The sequence below is a fragment of the Rhodnius prolixus genome, unplaced genomic scaffold (genome assembly GCF_049639745.1).
Source record: "Rhodnius prolixus isolate KJV_2025 unplaced genomic scaffold, Rpr scaffold_12, whole genome shotgun sequence".
NCBI classification, from domain to species: domain Eukaryota; kingdom Metazoa; phylum Arthropoda; class Insecta; order Hemiptera; family Reduviidae; genus Rhodnius; species Rhodnius prolixus.
In genome coordinates, this window is record NW_027411635.1 from 10,559,943 (window position 1) to 10,580,692 (window position 20,750).

At 34.8% G+C, this 20,750-nt stretch overlaps 1 protein-coding gene across 3 annotated transcripts in view; it reads right to left on the reverse strand.

Annotated features, from left to right (window-relative positions):
* Window positions 1-1,458: 1,458 nt before the first annotated feature.
* LOC141461951 (protein lingerer-like) overlaps window positions 1,459-20,750 on the reverse strand; it is a 48,847-nt gene continuing 29,555 nt past the window's right edge. For all 3 annotated transcript variants that reach the window (XM_074143435.1, XM_074143436.1, XM_074143434.1), the window contains 11 exons: window positions 19,984-20,160; window positions 18,744-19,001; window positions 17,833-17,997; window positions 16,705-16,875; window positions 15,000-15,126; window positions 14,745-14,908; window positions 13,646-13,720; window positions 10,535-10,660; window positions 8,774-9,112; window positions 8,537-8,698; window positions 1,459-5,381 (listed from right to left, as the gene is read on the reverse strand). In XM_074143435.1, the coding sequence (XP_073999536.1) occupies window positions 5,283-5,381; window positions 8,537-8,698; window positions 8,774-9,112; window positions 10,535-10,660; window positions 13,646-13,720; window positions 14,745-14,908; window positions 15,000-15,126; window positions 16,705-16,875; window positions 17,833-17,997; window positions 18,744-19,001; window positions 19,984-20,160 (1,863 nt within the window). In that variant the 3' untranslated portion in view covers window positions 1,459-5,282. The remainder of the gene's footprint in view (window positions 5,382-8,536; window positions 8,699-8,773; window positions 9,113-10,534; window positions 10,661-13,645; window positions 13,721-14,744; window positions 14,909-14,999; window positions 15,127-16,704; window positions 16,876-17,832; window positions 17,998-18,743; window positions 19,002-19,983; window positions 20,161-20,750) is intronic.

Consider the following 20,750-nt stretch of genomic DNA (forward strand, 5'->3'; position numbering starts at 1 on the left):
GAGAAAAGGTGATTCAACTTTTTTAAAGAAAAAATAAAATAGAATAAATAAAAACGCTGGCTTCTTAAGTTTAACTGAGCTTACGAAAAATACCCTTGAATAAGTAAAATTAGAAACTGAACTTCGTTACCAAATTTGGGTAATTATCCAGTTTTTTCAAATGGTATGACAATAGTTTTGTAAAGATTTATCATGATCAATTCAATTTACAATATGTAGCAAATATATGCAATTTAAATTAGATTCCTTCTCTAATAGCAGTTCCTCACAAGTTCCCCCATCATAAGTATAATGCATCATTTTTCTCATTCATTGCAATTTCGTGGGCTCCTCTTCTAGCGAATATCCTTACATTTTACTTAAAATAAAAATCAAATTCGAAAAACTCTTCATCAGAACAATGGTCTAAAAAAATAAATTAGAGCTTTTAGAGAATTTCTGTATTCATAATTTGAGTGACTGGTGGTACAGTTTTACATTTATTTGCTAAAAAATACTAAAAAAGAATTAATAAACAGATCTGGGATGATTTAAAAACGGATATGTGACTGCTCGGATAGCTAGAATGTGCTGAAATAAATACGAGTATAGTAAGGCAGATAGTAAGATGATTTTGTCATTTCTTTGACTATTGGTTGAATTGTAGAAGTGCTTTAAGAAGGCACTTCTAGATAATGTGGCTCATAACAGATCTCTTTTGTAGAGTTTATAAGATGTAGGATTAAACACCCATTCTTCTCATGAAGATTTTACGGGTTGTCAGATGATTAGGTTCAGGTCGTTCGGTCAAAAAAAGTTAACGAAGAATGAATTCAGTTTATCCTTAAAAGTTATTGTTGACAAGCTGTGAATTTAAAGGTGACGACAAGTCTGAGAGTGAATTATCTTAAACTCGGCTTCTGTACTGTTATTTTATTTCGGAGTAGTCATTTAAAACAGGGTTGCTTTAATTAGAGTAGGGCTTAATCCCTTCAAAAACATAAACAATACTTGAGAGCCAGAAATTATATGTAATAAGCCCTTTTGCTAGTTTTGAATTGGCTTCATTCCAAACATTACATGCAATAAACGCTCTTGTTATTAATTGTATGTAAGATGTATTTCCAAGTACTGTTTCTGAACCAGCATTTTTTAAAAAGAGTATTACGGGGTTTTGGCCAACCCGAAGGGCCTACTACTTATAATCGAAGTTGTCCAGAAAAACATACAGCTTTTCTGCCCTTTGCCGTCACTCTGCCGGTACGCTTATCGATAATTCCTTTAACCGAGTCCAAGTCTAAGCTTTACTGGTGACATTCACCAGTAGAGCTCGTGTGTGAAGCAAGATGAGGTCCAATCATCTTAATCAAGCAAAACTTTTCTCTTGTATTTCCAGCGCCTATATTACAATTAACAGTTAAATAATACTTTGAATTTTAGGGTTAAGCTAGGAAGTTAGGTTTTTGAAATATGACATCATTCCAAACACGATGCAATTGTATTTATAAACATAATTTTACAGAATCTTTACTTTTAAATTTATTTCTTTTTATATTCTTAAATTTAAATTTTGCCATTACTTAGTCAAAATGTATCCTTTATTCATCCAATATAATATTTAAGACTAAAATATATAATTAATTACAAGAATGAATACATTTTTCTTTTTATTTCTTAAAATTTATTAATATTACATTTTTTAATTTACTCAACTCACATACAGACAGACAAATACTCAAAATTAAAAAAGTTTGCTTCAATTTTTTTTTTTTGACAAAAAAAATCAAAAAATAATTTCTATATTACAGGCAAAAAATAATGTTTTTGTAATTGTATTCAAAAAATAAAAATTAGAAACTCGATAATTAAGGGTTTTTGGGGTTGGCAAGGGGAAGGGTTGATGATAAAATAAAAACAAAAAAGCCCCCAATTTATTTTATTTTCTTTTAACCAAGTCAAAGATCCAAAATGAATATATATTTCATGTTTAGAGAACTACAAAGTAACTCTGAGAAGATATTTTTTTTTTGGAGATATAGCGGCATATAATAATAATCATAATCATAATAATAAAAATAATAATAAACTTAGACCGGCAATTAAAAATAATAAAAAAAATCCCCTCTCAATAAAATTCTGAGGTACCTCAAATCATAATGATATAAAATAACCCATCCACTTTGAAATATTTATTTTTGGGGGGAGACGGGTATAAAGACTTTTTTTTATCCCAATGAAATAAATAATAAAATTTTAAAAAAATATAAAATACAACCTATTTCATTATTAAAACCTACCAAAAAGTAAATGATTAGTGTACAATTTTATTTATTTCCACAATTTTTATTTTCTCTTATTTTATTACTCTTTGTTTAATGATTCATTTTTATATTGTTATTAATTATTCTGTTTTTGTTAAAAGAGTACAAATAGTAAATAAAAAAAACAAATCTCTAATTTAGTGACATTTTAAAAATAATAAGAAAAAAAAAATTATTTAAAAATAATATACATATTTATTTAATTTCAAAAACTAAACTTTGCTAAAGGCCCTTGCACTGTTTAGTAATAATAGTTTTTGGATTTTCTCCCCGTATGTTTTAGAGGAGGGAGACTAGCGGCCATCTAATTTTTTCTTTTAATCTTTGAGGTCAGTTCCATTTCAATTTATTACTCAAAAACAATCCAAGATTAAAACCACAAAATTAAATTGTTACGACATAGTTCTATTTTTTTAGAATTTTTTTTTTACAAAAAGAATAGTTTTTTCTTCCAGAGAAGGTTGGCAATTTCTGGAATTAGATATGAAGTTTTTTAACAATTTGGTTTTAACCATGAGTGTCTAAACAGTAATCTTGTATGCTCTTTAAGGCGGGAGTTTTGTTCTGTGTGCTGTGATAATTTTAGGGTTTGTGTTATAAACTGAGACTGATTTTTATTGCCCAAAGTTATGATCTGCTAACTAAACTGCTCACAAATTGAAACGGGCCCTTACAAAAATGTTTATTATTTGTTCATTGTTCATTGTCAATTATTTGTTCTTTACTTTTTAAGTCTACTTTTCATTTCTTTTATTTGAATATGGTAAGTTTATTAACTGCTTTTACAACTTAATAATCCATTTTATAATATCAAATGAAAAATTAAAATAAACAAAAACAAATTCATATTGTTTTCACAATTGGGAACCGCGTTATAAATATTAGGAATCCCTTAAAGAAATCAATATTTCTTTTCTCTATCATTACCCACATTGTCAACGCACAAGAAGTTTTTGAAACGTCTTCACGAAGACTTACTATTGAATAACTAGGCAGGGAACTGGCTCTTTTAGAGTTTGGTCATTCTCAGCGTAATGTTAACCGTCGGTTTGGTTGCTCGCACTCAGAAATCGGAAGAGCATGGCCACGGTACTAGGTAACAGGTGCTGCTCAATCACCCATGGGGAAAGCCGAGTCAGAAAAACTACCCTTCATCAGAAGCGATATTTAAAAATCCAGACCACTAAAGGCAATGAGGTGCAATAGCACGATTAACTGCTAAGCTTTTTTGATGACGCAACAAGGGTTCTAACTGCGCATTTCAACGCAGTCAGTGAGAAACCGCCTCCATGAAGTCGGTTTGAGGGCAAAAAGACCAGCAAGGAAAGTTTTTTTTAACGAGACAACATAAAGCAGAGCGTCTCATGCGGGCTTGTGAACATGTTAATGGGACTGATGAGGATTGAGATAATTGAGGATTCACTAACGATTATCGGTTTTCAATCATTATGATCGATGTTTTAGAGTATAAAGAGTATAAAACCAGCGATTTAACGCTGGTATGACTGAACGATGATGTTCTTATATAGAGCAAGTTCATTAATGGTCTGGGCAGGGATTTCGAGTAATCGAAAAACTCAGTTGGTATTGTTGAGGAATGAACACGTGACAGCGCAAACGTAGTCGACAATGTCATCAGGTCTGTCCCTTTATCACAAGAACTTGGGGAAAGCTATGCCCTTGTAGACGGTAATGTTTGATCTCAAATAGCCATGGGTGGTTGAAGGTTATTAAGAAGAACGATTGAAATGGCCCGCTTGTTCACCCGACATGAATCTGATTGAGCATATTTGGGATAAACTCCAATGCCAGTTGCACACGCATTCGCCTTGCCCAGGAAACGTGGATACACTTGAAAATGCACTAATTGAGGAATAGCTTTCTTTGCCCCAACACTAGATATCGTGTCTTACAAAACATTAAACCCAGATACGAATCTTTAATTCGAAGCAGAGGTGGACCAACACCCTATTAAAGAAGATTGAAATCGAAAAAACATCGTCTTTAAAAAATTGTAAAAGTAATTAGTTTTTTGTTGTTTTAAATTTAAACGATTAAACGTTCAGGCGTTTTATTTTGAACCCAGAAACCATAAAATTAGTGACGAATTAATGGACGAACAAATAATAAATATAAAAAATGAGTAGCATCTGAATTCTTGAAAGAGGTCCTCTTTAATTTGAACAGTTTAATATACACTAATTGATCAAGAAGACACAACCAAAACTTTCTGAATCTGACAATGGTCATTTTCGTGATGTCCACTAAAAAAAATCACCCCCCCACAAATTAAACTTTTACTTTTTGTTTATCCCAACTGAATGCAATTATTATTATTTTTTTTTTTTACTTTACTTTTAACTCTCTAGAGCTATAACGTCTTATTATAAATCACACTAAATGTCACAATAAAATTACCTTAAAGTAACATTTATTTGAGGCTATTTTTTTTTTTGTTTTACTTTGTTAATTGTGTCTGGGGAAAATGAAGCGTTATAGCAACAAGTCAGAGCCAGAAATAATAATAATAGTAATAACAAAAATAATAATAAAATAAATCACTCCAATTCCCCCAAAATAGGCATGTCTCCACTTTAATTAAATTAAGTAACAATAAATCTCTTCTCTCTAAAACGTTATGATGTCAGTAAAGTACAAAATCTTGGAAACTAATTCTTGAGACTAGATAAAAATAACACAAAAAAAAAGAAAAAAAATAGGTGTAATAAGGAATTATTTATTTCCACATTTACTTTGAACTTCTAAAAAATCTTTGCCCCTATTGAAAATTTTTATATATATATTTTTTTTAAATTCAATTTGCAATCAAACCAAAAAATTAAAAATGTCCTTTTTTAAATTAAACAAAAAATGAAATATGCTCAAGATTTAAATAATTCAATTGTTTAACCCCTCTCCCTTTTCCCCATTAAATTTTTGTTGTAGTTTTGAATAATTTTAATTTTAATAAACTTTTGAATTTCAATTCTGTGTCCAGTAGGTAGACGAGTAGTTGTTCTTGGGCGCTGGTTTGTTGCCTGAGGTCGACTGAGATCTGGCGTTCACCGAGCTACTACCATCCTGTAAACAAACGAACAATTACATCACAAAAAAACAAAAAATACATTTTTGGAGAGAATAATCTCTTATGAGTACCACAGGCTTGAACACTTTCACGATTTTCTTCTATTGTAATACAACAGTTCTAATTTGAAGTAATGTCTACTGTAATAAGGCATTACTAAAAACATTTTTATTCTCAGAACTGATTTGGGCCAGCCATAAATTCCACGCGTGGGTAAGCAAATGGTTAACAGTAGCACTTCCCAACCCAACCAAAGATATCATCAAAATATGGTTTTCACTTCAAAGTTTTATCAATCGCCATCCCCTAGATTTACCTAAAATCATTGTTTTATAATCAAAGTGACTGCTTATTTAATAAATAAATAAATAAATTAGAAATCTTTTCATAATTTACAATCCTTATGATGTCCCTTAATATGGCGAAACCGAAAAGTGTACTGAATTTGCACTTTTGATGGGTTCTTATACTTAAGATCTTAGATACCCACAAAAAATTAATTTTCCTGGAAAATTTCAAGCATAAAAGTAGATAAGACATTTTGGTGAGGAAAATACTGTACGATATTTGGACAAAATCATTGAAACCATTTTCGACTAATTGCAAATTTCAAGAAAATGAACATCAGTAAAATTGCACGTTCCGATAATCGGATTTAGGCCGAAATTTTATTATCAAATCGAAATAAATCACCAGTTTAAACTTTTCGAAAATTAGATATAGTCGAATTACTTCCTCTGCAAGGAATATTGAAAAGTAAAAAATGTTAACAGCGATGACAATACCTAAATAAAAGACTAGAAAGTTGAAATTCCCAATTTTTCTTGGAGAACTGACATAGCTTCTACAAAAATTGACGTGAGATGAGAAGTGGATTTAGTGATCGAAATTACTAAGGAGGTGATCATTGGCGGACTTCATTTGATGGGAGAAAACATTCCTAGGGATCTACAAAAAGAATGTTTACGGTGAAAATTCAAAATGGAAAGCATTCCAGGAAAAAAAACGGTAAAAATTCAAGTAATTACTGAATAGCTGTAATTATTATAATCTCGTAAATTTTCTCTGAATCTATTGCATTCGTGCAGATTTACAAAAGATACAACTATTCTGTTTCCAGTACACACTATATTTCAAAACACAAACTAACTACATAACCATCATATGCTTTTACTTTAGATAATTATATATTAGTCATTTAGCAGCCGTGAACTAAAGTATTCCTACACAATAACAATACTTTGGTCAAAAAACCGTAAAGAGAAGTGCCAATTTACTGAATAGAATTTTGTTTTTCAAAATTCTCTCGAAAACAACTGCAAAAAATTTTCTTATAACTTCATCTTTAAATTTTTTTACCAAACTGAAATCATTTACACCTACTTTAAATTTACTTCAGGATAATTTAAGTCGTAACACCTGTAGTTGAGGTTCTGGGAAAAAAATGGGTATATTGTCGTTTGAGTATATTCTCAGATATGAAATTAATAGTAAATTCCAGCAGCCCAGCACATTTTACCTCTTTTGATATTAAGCACTAAATAATGATCAGATTTTTAGTTTTGCGACTGTTAAATTTTATTCGCTCTCTCCTTTATGACTTTCCTTCTTCTTTTATTTTTTCACAACTTTGTCTAGGGCTCAAAATGTGAGGCAGGTGCCCCTCCAGTCCACTTTACGACGCCCATGGCTCTAAATGAAATGAAAGCCGTCACCGTGTCTGAGGAAGATGAAGACGTTTCCCATGGTTCAATCCAATCCGATCAAGGGGAATTTTCCCTACAGTGAAATTTCAGAAAACTGTGTACGGCTCTAACACATTCAAGCGATAATTTTCTTCTCTTTTAAAAACTTAATACAGTTTTTTCTACCTAGTTACCTAGGTTTTATTAGAACTTACATGCACTAACCACCCGTATTTTATTAATCACTTAAATATGAAACTTTTATTTAATGAATTTCAGTGGAGGTTTGGGGAAGTGTGAAGCCATGCTCCCTTTAACAGGATCATTTTTATAATGAACCTTTAAAATATTAAGCCAATCAACTTTCTAGTAACAATCCTAACAAAGTCCCAAGTTTGTTTCAAAAATCCAACAGGGGCATCAATTTAGAAAGAAAGGCAGATTTAGTTACACTTTCAGTGCTTTATTCTAAGCCTTGGGAATGTAACAATATCGAATCCAACAGCACACCGAAAAATTTGTTACCACAGAACAAGATGGGCTATTATTTTGAATATAAACTTCCTTTTTATTTTCATTTTGTTTTTTATTTTCTTCAATCTCTTGGAGTACGCGCAACTATTATGAGTAATTTTCCGAAGAAATCATGTTGTATAAGTATCTCTCATCTCAATGTATTCGAAAATATAGTGGGCGCAGTAAGTTTATCTTACAAACATTAATTCTGCCGAAATTGGTGGCCAAAATAAGGTCTTTCTTGTCTGGATAGCCGGGCATTTGGGTTACAGGGGCATTGAGGCGGCGGACCGCTTGGCCCGGGAAGGGGCCTGTGCAACTTTCAAGGGACATGAACCCTTTTGCGCTTTACCAAAATGCCTTGTCAGTGCGGCAATCAACGAATGAGTGCATGCATAATAAGCCTCAGAAATGGTAGGGAGGGGAAAACCTCTGACCAGAAGCAAGCGAAAAAATTTATTAGCAGCTACTTGCCTAAATACTCGTATACTGCGGCATTACACCCGTGAGGCCGGGTGGCCATTAGGATGTTCTTAGGCCTTTTCACTGGCCATTGTAGATTGAATCAACACATATATCATATGGGCCAGGCAGAAGGTACCCTGAGTAGAACTTTCAGGAAGAAGATAAAATAGCACTGCAAGTTTAGTGCCAGTATGAAGGGCTAATTTAGCTCAGGGTTCGATTCTTCGAAGTCGAAAAATCCACCGTCATACTTTGCCCAGAAGCTTCTCACCACATTTCTAAGTCTAAGTAAAACAGACAGGACTGAAGGAAGTGCTCTAATTAGAGGTTGCCACAATAGACCCTCTGCGCCGCAGTGGTGTAAACTGCCTGTTTGTAAAAACTAATCTAATCCACCCTACCCTTCTTAGCCTTCTATACTCCCTGAGAAATGAAGTCAAACATAGAACACTGGCTAAAGACACTAAACATAGTGAGGTACTGACCTGGTGAATCTGCTGATGCAAAAGTGTAGTGTTATGGTGTGCAGCCATGGTCGGGATGAATAGGTGCTGTGGGTATCCTGGAGCTGGACCCATGCCTGAGTTCTGCGAGGTCAGGTTAAACGGTGGGGGCGTAGCACAGTGGAAACCCTGTTTATCGTATGTCTAAACAGTACAGAGAACTGTAGACACCAATGTCCTATTGAGGGTAATCCAGAATTAGATGGTATGTATACTTACCCCTACTTTGGAGAGTGCTGAATGAGACTTGGTATACATATTAGAGATGTCAGATGTGGTGGGTGGATTATTGGCAGGTTGCTGGGATGGACCCGCAGGAGGTCCAGCCGGGTGTCCCTTGGGCCCGGGTCCAGGCACAGCCCCTGCTGTACCTACAGTCACGCTCACGTTGGCAGCATTGTTGCTAGTCTTGTAGTCACTGACACCCACGCTGGTCGCCTGGCTGCCATCGTAGATGCCCGTAGTGTAAGAGCCGGCAGTCGGGTAAGAGGAGGGTCCTTTGCCGTATGGCCCGCTTGAAGTGTTATTGTGTCCGCTTGTAGTTCCCGCTGCGGGTACCTACAATAAATGTTTATCAAATGAAGACTACGGATATTTTCCACCTTTTTTTTACGAACTCCATATTGTTTACATAAGGACCATTCTGGGTTCAGTTGACTTTTGAACATCTCAATTTCGAAAAAAAAAAAATCCGACTTCTGAAAACTCAGGATTTCAGAAACCTATCAATTCGCAATATAATGATATTATAAAGTAAAGTAAAGCCTATTTTTTAAGGTGGGCTTTACGCCCAACTACCAAATTAGGTGTTGTGGGCAATATTACTACAAAGAGATAAATCTGAAAAATACACAGAAACGGATTCGGCAGATATGATCTAAATTCTTCTTCACCGAAACTCTCCTGTAATCAGTTTTCGTGAAAAAAATGTCAAACAAAAGTAAAAGGTCCTTTTCTGTTTAAGGCAAAGCGTTGCCAAGTCCTAAATCCAACAATCGAGATTACGAAATAATGCTGGACATAGACTATTGTTATAGATGATGTCACTAAGAATACCAGTATACAGTCTCAGATGATTAACTTTAATATCACAAGATTTTCTACATCGGTAAAACGTTTCTTAACAAAGATTATCATAAGTTTGAAAAGTGAAATTAGGTGACATGAGTGACTACATTAGTAAACACATCTACAAAATAAAAAATCAATTTATTATTAACCCTTTTTATGAGATTAAAATATATTAATTTTTAACGCACATTTGGCTCAAACCAAAGTAGGTTTTTTTTTTAAACATATTCACCCAGAAAAAGAGTGCTGTCTAAAAATTTTGTACATCAAATATAATTAAAAAAATATCCACTAACAGATAACTTTTATCGTTCGTTTCGTACAAATCTTTTCAACAATTCGACAAATTATACCTCAAAATCTTTAAAGTGGTTGAGGGTATCTACAAAACTGGTAATGCGTTAACGGTTTTATTGAACATTAATTTTTATGATATGCATGAAAGTTGGAATGTATTTTGTATCATGTGATATTAAATAGAGGAATTTTTAATACATTATTGGATAAGATAACTTGAAAATTGGAACATACACGAGTCTATGGTGGCCATAACTCCAGATCTTGTGCAAGTTCCTATTATCAAGCGTTCTTATCGAATTATATAATTAAATTTCTCTACACAAAACACTTAGCTATTTTAGCCAAGATACACTTAAGGTGTAACAAAAAAGCAAAGTTCAACTAACAAGTAAGCAATATACAAAATTTTGACTAGATCTTTTTTGCATTTTGATTAAGAAAAAAATAAAAAGGAATCGTGTTCGTACACTAAGTGTTTATAAATAATCATGCATAGGTTTAAATCAAGTCCATGGAAATTTTGTTGTAGAAATCAATCATTTCCTTTGTTATTCACACATATGCATTGCTTGTACTAACACCGTAAGAAGGAAAGTCGCTGATACTCACTGGGTAGATAGTGGGTCCGCTGAACTGGAAGTTGCCTGGTATCATAGACCCGCCGTAGAAGTAGGCGTATGCCGGCGGCATCGTAGGGTTGAGCAGAGGCTGCTGATGGCCTGCTTGGCTTCCACTCTATAACATTAACACACATCAATATTTTCATCCACGCAATACAAACATAAGTTACAAATACCTAAGAAAAAAAGAGAAAAATATATAAAACATAAATACAATTTTTCTAACTGAATTAATAACGGATTGTTGGAGGTTAGATATCGAGTGCTATTCTTTATGAAATTTCTAATAATAAGAATATTTACAATACAATAGACCAGATCATTAAGTTTGGAAACACTATCCACCTTAATTATATCATCTACTAAATTTACATTCCCTTATTTAAAATATATAATTTATTTTTAAAGAATTATGCATTGCACATTCAAAGAAAAAGGGCTGAAGTTTCCAACTTTTCCAGATTGCAAATATAGCAATAAGTGTAATTCACTTAAATTAAATTAGCAGTCGAGAACGGGATCAGAAACGCTAAAGAAAAAAATCTCTGATACTGAATGTTGATGACTGATACCGGTCTAGAAACAGGTTTTCCACACTTCTGAATCTATAGGGTTAAACGCCTAAATTATTTACCATATTCCAAAACATTTTAGAATATCGAAGTAATGACATGCTCTAAATAACTGGAAGTGAATTTTTTCAAAATTCTAATTTTTTTACGGTAACTGTTTTCAACAGTTAATGATTATCTGTACCTCGTCTGCTTAAATATGATTTTTAACTTTCTTAGCCCTTTCTTGTAGATATTTTTAGTGTATAACTGTTGCGAGATCTTAAGAGTTTTAATTTGGTTCAACTTAATTCCAGCCGAAAAAGCAGCCTAATATACTGCACGATAAAATAATTATAAAGACAAGTTACATCACTGGAAAATATAAAAAGATAATGAAGTTAATTACATTTTGGAATGACAAACTATAATTATTATTCCATTTACGAATTTTTTAGTGGTTCAAACAGAATCTATTGTGTTTCAGAGGAAGTTATTACTTTTGCAACAGTTTATTAGTATTACGACAATCTTTTTCAATCGGGTCCTCTATTTTGAACACTCAAAACCGTCATATTAGGAAATATATTTTGGAGAATATTCGAAAGAGAGTAGTCGAGTTAAAACAGCTTAATTAGAAATTAAGAGGATTGGGCTAAGCACACTGCGGAAATTTAGGCAATGAACGAATACTCATTCGTAAAGGAAGCTATTTTTAATGTATAGCACCTATCTTATCAGTAAGGCTCCGATTATTAGACAAAGTGCAATGCAGACAGGCAGTGAATACGATGTGGGACTAGGAATGGAGAGAGAAAGAAAACGGAAGTCCAACAAAAGAATTTTTCCCCCGTGTAAAAAAAAGACAGCGACAATCTGATCATGTGACAATCTGCCGTATGCTCATGCCAGCTTTAAGTGAATTATCTTTCGGTCTAAATAGAAGTGCTTCCTGCTCTTGTGAAGAAGGTTCCGACCATACCTGAGAGTTGCAATATAAGGAGCATTAGATAAGTTAAGAGACATGTCCTGAGCATGCGCTCGGAAGCAATACAACTGGTTGCTTCCAAAAAACATCTAAATACTCAAGAGGTTTTGGATATCATTGAACTCAAGGAGAGCGTGTCAAAAGAGGCGAATGTTACTTCCAAAATGTTAAACCGATAAACATTAAATGTAGGCAGAAGAAATGAGAAACAGAGATGAAATACTAGCTAAAAAAATAAAATGTTTCTCTTACGGCAAAAGCAATTATGTATGCAGGAATTGTAAATTTAAATTTTTTTTGTGCTACATTCGTAAGGATTGGCCACATTGCGTGAACATACAGGTAAATAAAACAGTTAAGATATTAAAAAGTGACAAAGGGGAAAGTAAAATATAAAATGAACTTGTAGTGCTAGAAATGCAGGGTGGAGTTGTGTAGACGGAAATAAAAAACCGTTTACAGATGGAAGAGAAATAGCTGTGCTGATGCTTGGTGAGTGATCATTGAGAACACATGAAAACTACAGGGTGAAATAGAAAGAATCTCAGCTTTTATCTGAAGAGTCAATGTACTTTCTTGAGTACACCTGGATACTTGCACAGCGAAAAAGGACTCTGTGGAGTCTTGCCAACCAGTATGAGTGATCCATAACTCTGAAACTTGTCTTTAACTTGGGGGACACTTGAAGCTTGCAAGTGGAATAGACAACAAAAAAAACAACTCAGTGAATGAACCAGCTCAGAATGAAGTCTGGTAGCTGAGCGGTGCCCTACACCAGTCTGTTATCAATTACATATTCATAGATCATCAAACATGTTAAGAAGAGTTACTAGAGCAGGTGATTTCCAAGTTAGAATTTGCCTCCCAGGGTTTGCTGACAATTATATTGGCGTTATGCATGCTGTGCAAGTGGCTCTCTATCGTCTCAATCAAAGAGCTAAAGAGAATTTTTTTTTATAGTCTCGCAGGATTTTATCCTGCCTCTTGTTGTTGACTGCGTATATTAACCACAACACAGGAAGACAAAATAACCAAATATAAACGTCAGCCATATTGGGATTTTCGGAAGAAGCCGATCACCTGACTAAAGAAGGGCTCCTTACATGAACAACCGAACATTCCCATACATCTTCGAAATGACAGATAATTCGGCCTACCTTCTAGCTAGATAGAAGTGCAATTATTCAGAGGCTGCAACTGGCTAAAGGTACAAAAAAGGAAGAGAATTTCTCAACAACTTTCACGTGCTGTAGGTAGGTGTGGCCTGCTTCTGCAGTGTAACTGGCGACGACTTCCGGCAATATCTATGATGTCGATACCCTAACTACCCGCCTGGCAACGACGACGAAATGACTCGGAAGCATTTATTTCTACGTAATAATTTAGAGACATCGCTAAAATGTATAAACAGAATTGGAAAAGACATTCCAACTTATTGGACTGCCAAAAAAATGGCCGAGAGGTCATAACAACAGTTAATAGAGTGCAATGTAGGTGTGAATATATGCACAGAAGAGCTTCGAAACTCGTCCCATCAAGTAAGACTGCTACAGTACAGTACCTGGTTCACTGCAGTGGCCTGAGCTCTTCTCTGTCCATAAACGGAGGAAGCTAATGTGTCCAAATTAGTGATGGGCTACAACAGAACAACATAGATAATAAGAAAATATGGTTGAAAGCCGCACACAACTTTTAACACGCTGCAATTGCAACACCAAGTACTGACATAAATACCTAACCTTATGATGTCTGTAAGAATTTGTGTACTCATTTCACTAACGTGTGGGTGGCTGTTGCTAATAACGGAAGAAATACTGGCCAAATTACTTTCCTAGGTGAGTATTATCCAGGAGTTTATTCTATCTAGTATGAAAAGAACCCTAGTCTGGTTTCGGCTCATGAATATAGCGAAATCATCTTAATCAAAGCAAACGCTTCATTACTATTGAAGTATTAGCCAGTAACCTTGTTCTTTCAACCATTAATAATAGTACTACAGACCAACCTGATAACGTTTAAAGTAAAATGTGGCCAAATCATTTAAACAAAACAGATTCCTTTTCTGAAAGTGGTAGGTAGCTAGTAAGAATGTTCTATCTACCAGTAACAGAACTATAGCGTACACACAGATGGTATATGAAGAAAAATGAGGTCAAATAATTTTAACACATTGATTATTAATTCAATTATTAATTAAGAATTACTGGAGCTGTTCAATAAGTATTCAGAACTACAATCTAGACACTCCCACGGCAGTAACGATATATAAATGTCTTTAATAAGCAAACCTCAATTAACGTGTGTTATTCACTGTATATTCTCTACCATTAACAGGACAACAGCCTAGATATTCCCTTTAATGTCAAGATCTTGCCAAATCAACTCAATCATGTTGCAAACCCTCTATTACAGTGTGAGTGTAGGATAGTCTGTTTTATCTGCTATTAACAGAACTATAACAGACTCCGTGTGCGCCACGAGATGTGACCTAATTACTTTAAGCCAAATCATTATTACTGAGAATAAGCCAGTGGAATAGTTCCATCATTAACGGATCTAAAGCAAAATAAAGAGATCACATTCACAGTCTGAGACACAGTTTTTCAAACTGGACACAGTATGTATGCCAGTACCCTGTGTGCACACTGAAGTTTACTTACGATGTGCGGTGGTAACCTCTGTTGTTGCATGAGCTGGAAGTCCTCATAGTAGACAGGTGGTTGTTGGATGTAGGGTACTCCGCCCTGACCTACGATGGTATACTGAGCTCCAACCAGTGATGGTACGCCAGCTGGCATGTTGGTCATTGCACTTCCTTTACTCACTGCGAAAATTACGTAATTGTTTACTTTCGAGGGAGCTCCCTTAACATTAGTAGGTGATTGGTTTGTGCATTGCATTAACATGGGACTTACTGTTAGAAATATTGCCTGGTTTCGTACTTGTTGTAGTCTGAGTTGATGACAACAATGTTGGCGTCACGCTAATTGTCGCTGAATGGGATATGGAATTTAAGTTCACCGTAGCAGCCGGCGAGTCAAACTAAAACAATTTCAAAGAGTACTGTAGAATCTGAAAATAACGGATTTAGGGAGAAAATAAGTAGTGTAAGCGCCCGCTTTTCGCCACAACAAAATTTCAAAATTCGATAAAGCTGGGCTATTTTTGAATAAAATTTTATCAATTAAAGATCCAGGTTCATCGAAAGTCTATCTGTGAAAAATTGTTAACGAACTGCTCCATTACAGTCTTAGAATACCGCACATACACTTTTTCCAAAAAAATTGTCCTTTAACATCAACCGATGTCCCGTATTGTCCACCGAATGAACCTTTGACTCCCATTTCAATAACTAGCATTTATTGGCATTTGCCTAGCTGATAAGTTGCCCTACTCAAGACACATTTCTCTTTACCTTCCTATCCTCAATCACCGTCTCTCAAACCACAACCCTTTTAAACCATCAGTTAATGCTTGCTTTCTTTCTTTCTTTCTCTCTCACTCTCTCTCTCTCTCTTGCTCTCTTGACTTTTGAAAAAGAGAAAATTAAGAATAATAAAAACTTCGAGGCACCTAGCAAAACTAAAAGAAACTTTTCAGCAGAATAATCTTCGTTAAACAGCGGAATCATTGTGACAAAGAAAAATGAAGTTAAGGCAGATATTTAAGTAAGCAATGCGATTATAAGAAAGATTTGCTGCAAATCTTTCTTACAAACGCAAAACTAACTTTTTATAAATAAACGTCCTGGCGGAATATGTTCATGTGAAGCCTGGGTTCTCAACATGGATACAGAAGTTATTAAGAATTTAGGAAAGGAAACTAAATGGAAGATATTTGGCCTAGTGATAATGAATGGCCAACCACAGAAAGCGAAAAAAAGCCAGGAGCCTACAGAACTGATCAGCCAGGTCTCGTCACGTTCAACAAGTAATACCCTGAACTGATGCCATGAAGAAAAATTGGGATTAGGGGCAGTCCTTAAATATATGCTTAATGGAAATCCTGACGGTAGTAGACTGCGTAGAAAACCCATTTTCAGAAGGATGAGCGAATCTTACAAGAGAAGGCCAGGTAACTACTCCCTCTGCGCATAAGTTTTTTTCTTTCTAAGGTATTGTTAAAAAGAACTAGCAGGGACTAGTTTTTAGAGTTGAAATGGTTCTGGTCTAGGAACAATCTGCTATCTAAATTTGGTATACTTGGGGGTACTTGGGTATCCAGTAGCGGGCGAGAACACTTAGGATCAGTAGACATATAAGTCCTCTCCACTAGCCTCCAACAGCCAATGTATAGCACTACTGTTACCAATCCTACGGATCTTGAGCCGGTCTAGGACGAGTGTTTACTATGACGAACCTCAAACCTTTTTATAGGATACGTTGGGTTCAGAAAACGTCCCCCAGGGTGTCCAACTATAGATAGGTGGTTTGTTCAGGTCTTATGGACTGCTACAGGGAGAAACGAAAAGGTCTGTTATATCCTGTCTGATTGAGTTGTAATCGTTATGAGTCTTCTGGTATTTAGATAAAACGAGATGGTAGGAAACTGTACCCCTTACATATACGGTTCCACCAGTATTATCTGTTGTAAAATCAATTGCTACAATCTATTACAAACCTCTTTACTGTTGGCAGCTGTGGATGTAAGCGATTTGTGGTTGTGTTGGCTAGAACTGTTGTAGGTTGGATATGGAGGTGTGCTGTACGATGAAGTTCCAAGCGCTGAGGTGACTCCGTACACGCTGCTAGTTCCACCACCATAGTTCTGACTTCCCATGCCCATACTGCTCTGTAAATATGAAATCATATTTGATAGAGAACAATATATACAGAAGGTTTGACTTAGCAGTTGTGGAGCAAATAATTTTGGGTAGCCACACTACTCTATTTCCTCACCAGATACAAAAAAAAAAAGTTATATGATTTTCCAAGAAAAGGAACTGTCTAATATCCCAGTCTATCTATTTAAGAGGGTGAATCTAAAATTGTTTTCTAAGTTTTAATAACTTTTGGATTCTGTTTATTCACTAAACCTTAGCTATAAAAGGTATTAACTTAATTATTTTCTTTGGAAAATAAGTTCTTTTAACACAATTCGAATTCTGATCGCTCAATAATGGGTAACCTTTTTCTGTATGTTCATTCAGGTCAATTCAGGATAAGAAATTAACGTGATTCTCAGGCAATGTTGAAAAAATTAGGTTCCATACCCGAAGCAATCAGGAAGATTTGCATACTTGTAGGAGAAGAGGTGTGTTGAATGATCTGCTCAATACAAAAATCCACCAGTGGAGATACCAGCTTGGAAAGAAAGACATTTTCAGGGGGGGGGCCTGAAAAGCTTGATAAATGAGGGTACATAGTTCAAAGAAAATCTTGAGTTTTGAGAAAGTCTAAACAAAAAATCAATCTGTAAAGTGCTTCTGCCAGTTTAATTTAGGGTCCCATAGTGGCACCCCAATGAAACATAAACTTTCGAGTTTCTTGCCATTCTCGTTTTGAGTTAGCGAGTTGACATTAACAACTAAATACATCACTTACTTAAATCCCCTCTTTAGGACTCAGGGGCCTCGAAACTGATATTTCCTGGAAAGCTCGATATCAACAAATTGACATGATTGCTGTTCTTTCTTTCACTCAGAAATACCATGCTGATTTTCTATTTTGAATTTCCACAAGAAATTCAAGTTCTAGTCAAAATCCGCAATCATGTCACAAAAGCCTTAAGAAGAACCTGAGGTAGTACCTGATATGAATTGGATGTATTTGTCTGCATATTAGGCGGATGCGAAGAACCGTAACTTGAGTACTGATAGTTTGGATACCCACTAGTTCCATAAGTGCCCATACTTGAAGAAGAATAGATATTTTGGCTACTTGTACTGTAAACCGTGTTATTTGATGTGAGTACCTGAAACAAAAAATAACAGGATTTTACCATATTTAAACAACAAAAGTAAAGTAGGACTAGTTTTTGACGCGGGCTTCAAGTCCAACTACGAATTAGGTGTCGTGGTCGGAAACGGATAGTACACGTACTTACTCACGTACTTAAACACAAATTTCAAATTAATCAAACCAATAGTTTTAATGATCATTATTAGCTTTTCGAATCTAAGTGAGGAAGTTGTCACCATCATCTCAGCTTCTAACCGTTCATCATATGGCATTGATATAGTTCTGGACTACAGCCTGAGATCACATGTTTAAAAGAATAAAGATCAAGTGATGGTCTAGGAACGCGTTTATAAGGAGTTTAACCCTATTTCAGCAATATTCGCGCAGGTACAAGTCTATAAGGCAGTGGTAGTGGTGATATAGATAGTAAGCTTTGTTCAACTGAATATGATGATGTTTTGAAGGTTAAAAATGAGACCACAGACACATTCATGACGGACGGTAAAGTTTTTTAGTTTTCTCAAACTGTCTAAGTTTACTAACAAGTGAAGAGTTAGTATATGAAAGAACACTTCTTTAATACCTTTTTTTTCACATATTTTATGCAAAAGAATTGAAACCACACTTATAGTCTGCGGCAGCTCTTGAAAGAGCAATTTCGGCTAAAGTCAACAAACTGGTCCGAGTTTTTAAGAGATCCGAGCTCACACTATACAGTACTATTAAATATACAGTAACATTAAAAGATAACAAACAAACCTGTGGTGAACAGTAAGTTGAATTATAGATCGTCTGTGGCGTGGCTTTGGTATACAGCGAAGTTTGGTACAGTTGGCTGTCCTGATAGTAACCTCCCGAACCACTAGTCGTCTCACCAATCTTGGTCACATTGTCCACTAACTGTGACTGTAGAGAGTTTGTGACGGTGGTGGTACCTCGCACTGGAGAGAAGCTTCTGTCGTTGCCCGCTAGTAATGCTTCTGTTGATCCACCTTGGCACCAGACATGTGAAAGTGACTGTAAACAAACAAAACGTGGCAGATTTATACTTTCAGTTGCATTTTAAAGGAATTTTTTTCTTTAATACTGGTGGCAGTTCTGTACTTTGACCTTGCAGGCAATTGCCCTTAATAAAGATGGTAAATTTGTACATTCTACTGATTTATGATTGTTTAAAGGCTAGTTTATATTTCCGTTTATAGTTTATGCTTGCTCACAGATTCTTTTGACTTAAGGGCTGGATCTACTCATTTTTCTTATTACCTAGTATGAGGTAAGATTATAATCCTCTTGTAACAGGCAGTACATTTGTACTTTGCATTAACTTGAGTTCTATTTAAAGGCAGGATTGTAGATGTAATATAGGCGGTATAACGGTAAATTGTACTAACTTTCGTCCTCTTTAGAGATGTTAAGTTACCTTTAAAAAAAGTTGCTGAACACTGTACTAAACTAACTTGGGACCTATTTTAGAGGCCAGAATGCGTCCCCTTTCAAAATGATAAATGATGTGTGTACATTGTACTGAGGGCGTGTTATAAGTATCCTTGCACTTCTAAAAAAGGATATTTTTAATTTTATTATATGCACTGCATTTTTCAATGCCTTATTTTAGAGGCAAGATTTCAGTTCCCATTAATATATGTATGTGGGAGAACATTCCACTAGTATGATAAGATAATTTAGTTACATCTTTACATTTTGCCCTTAATGAAAGTATTTAAATATCTGTCGAGGTTAGTTTAAAATACATAATTACTTTTCATTTTTTAATTATATCAATGGTAAAGCAGAATGTTGGTAATAAATAAAGAGCATTTTATAGGATGCTTAAATTCTATGGTAGAACTCATTAATTAGTATTTAAATCCTTTTTTTTGCGATCTCTCAGAAAGGTAAAGTTAAAATCAGTAGTGTCGCTAGTCACTCTTGTTTGATTGGCTCAGTATATTTTGGGTTAGTGAATTTAAGTTTTAAATTACTGAAGTAAGGTACTTACCACTGGCGGATTCAGATCATCCGAAGTGGAAGGCGATGGTGATCGATGTGGCGTGGAAGGTGAGTTCACGACACTCTCGGAGTTTGTTTCGCCAAATTCCAACGCTCCAAACTGCACATCTAACAAGCCAAGCGATGTGCCCACATCTGGAGGCATTTCTACGGCCGTTAGCGGGATCTACAAAACATATCAGTATTAATAAATTGACATAAAAATTTATAAAGATATCAAGTAAGGTTTCAATGAACTTAAGTGTATGCACTAACTACAGATGCGCACACTTATCATCTCTCAAAACTTTATTCTTCACAGCATTATTGTTTTTCTTAATAGACCTGACGGCAATTTTGTTACGATTTTCAGCTATTTCTAGGCGCGCCCTCCGAAATATCGTTTGGCAGTAGGATTACTTTTAGGACTTATTTGGGGTAAAGAATAGAACTTGTAAAATAGGTATAATATATTTAAAAATATGATTAAATTTATATTTAATTTAAAATAGTGGATTATTTTAAATAATAAGGTAGGGAATTAGTTTTCTCACAACAATTTTAATCATAAAATTGGAACTGTAACTAAATGTGTAGTTGCTTTTAATGTATCATAATTTTGAATCTTTTTTTTTTTTACAGAACCGCAACATTTCAGCTCCTCCAGACACCCAATAAAATAATTGTATTTTGAATGATAACAACAGAAATATCTGGTTAGTGGACCAGGTTCAGAGAGACCGTTCGTTCGTTAGCAAGAAAATATAAAAATACCAA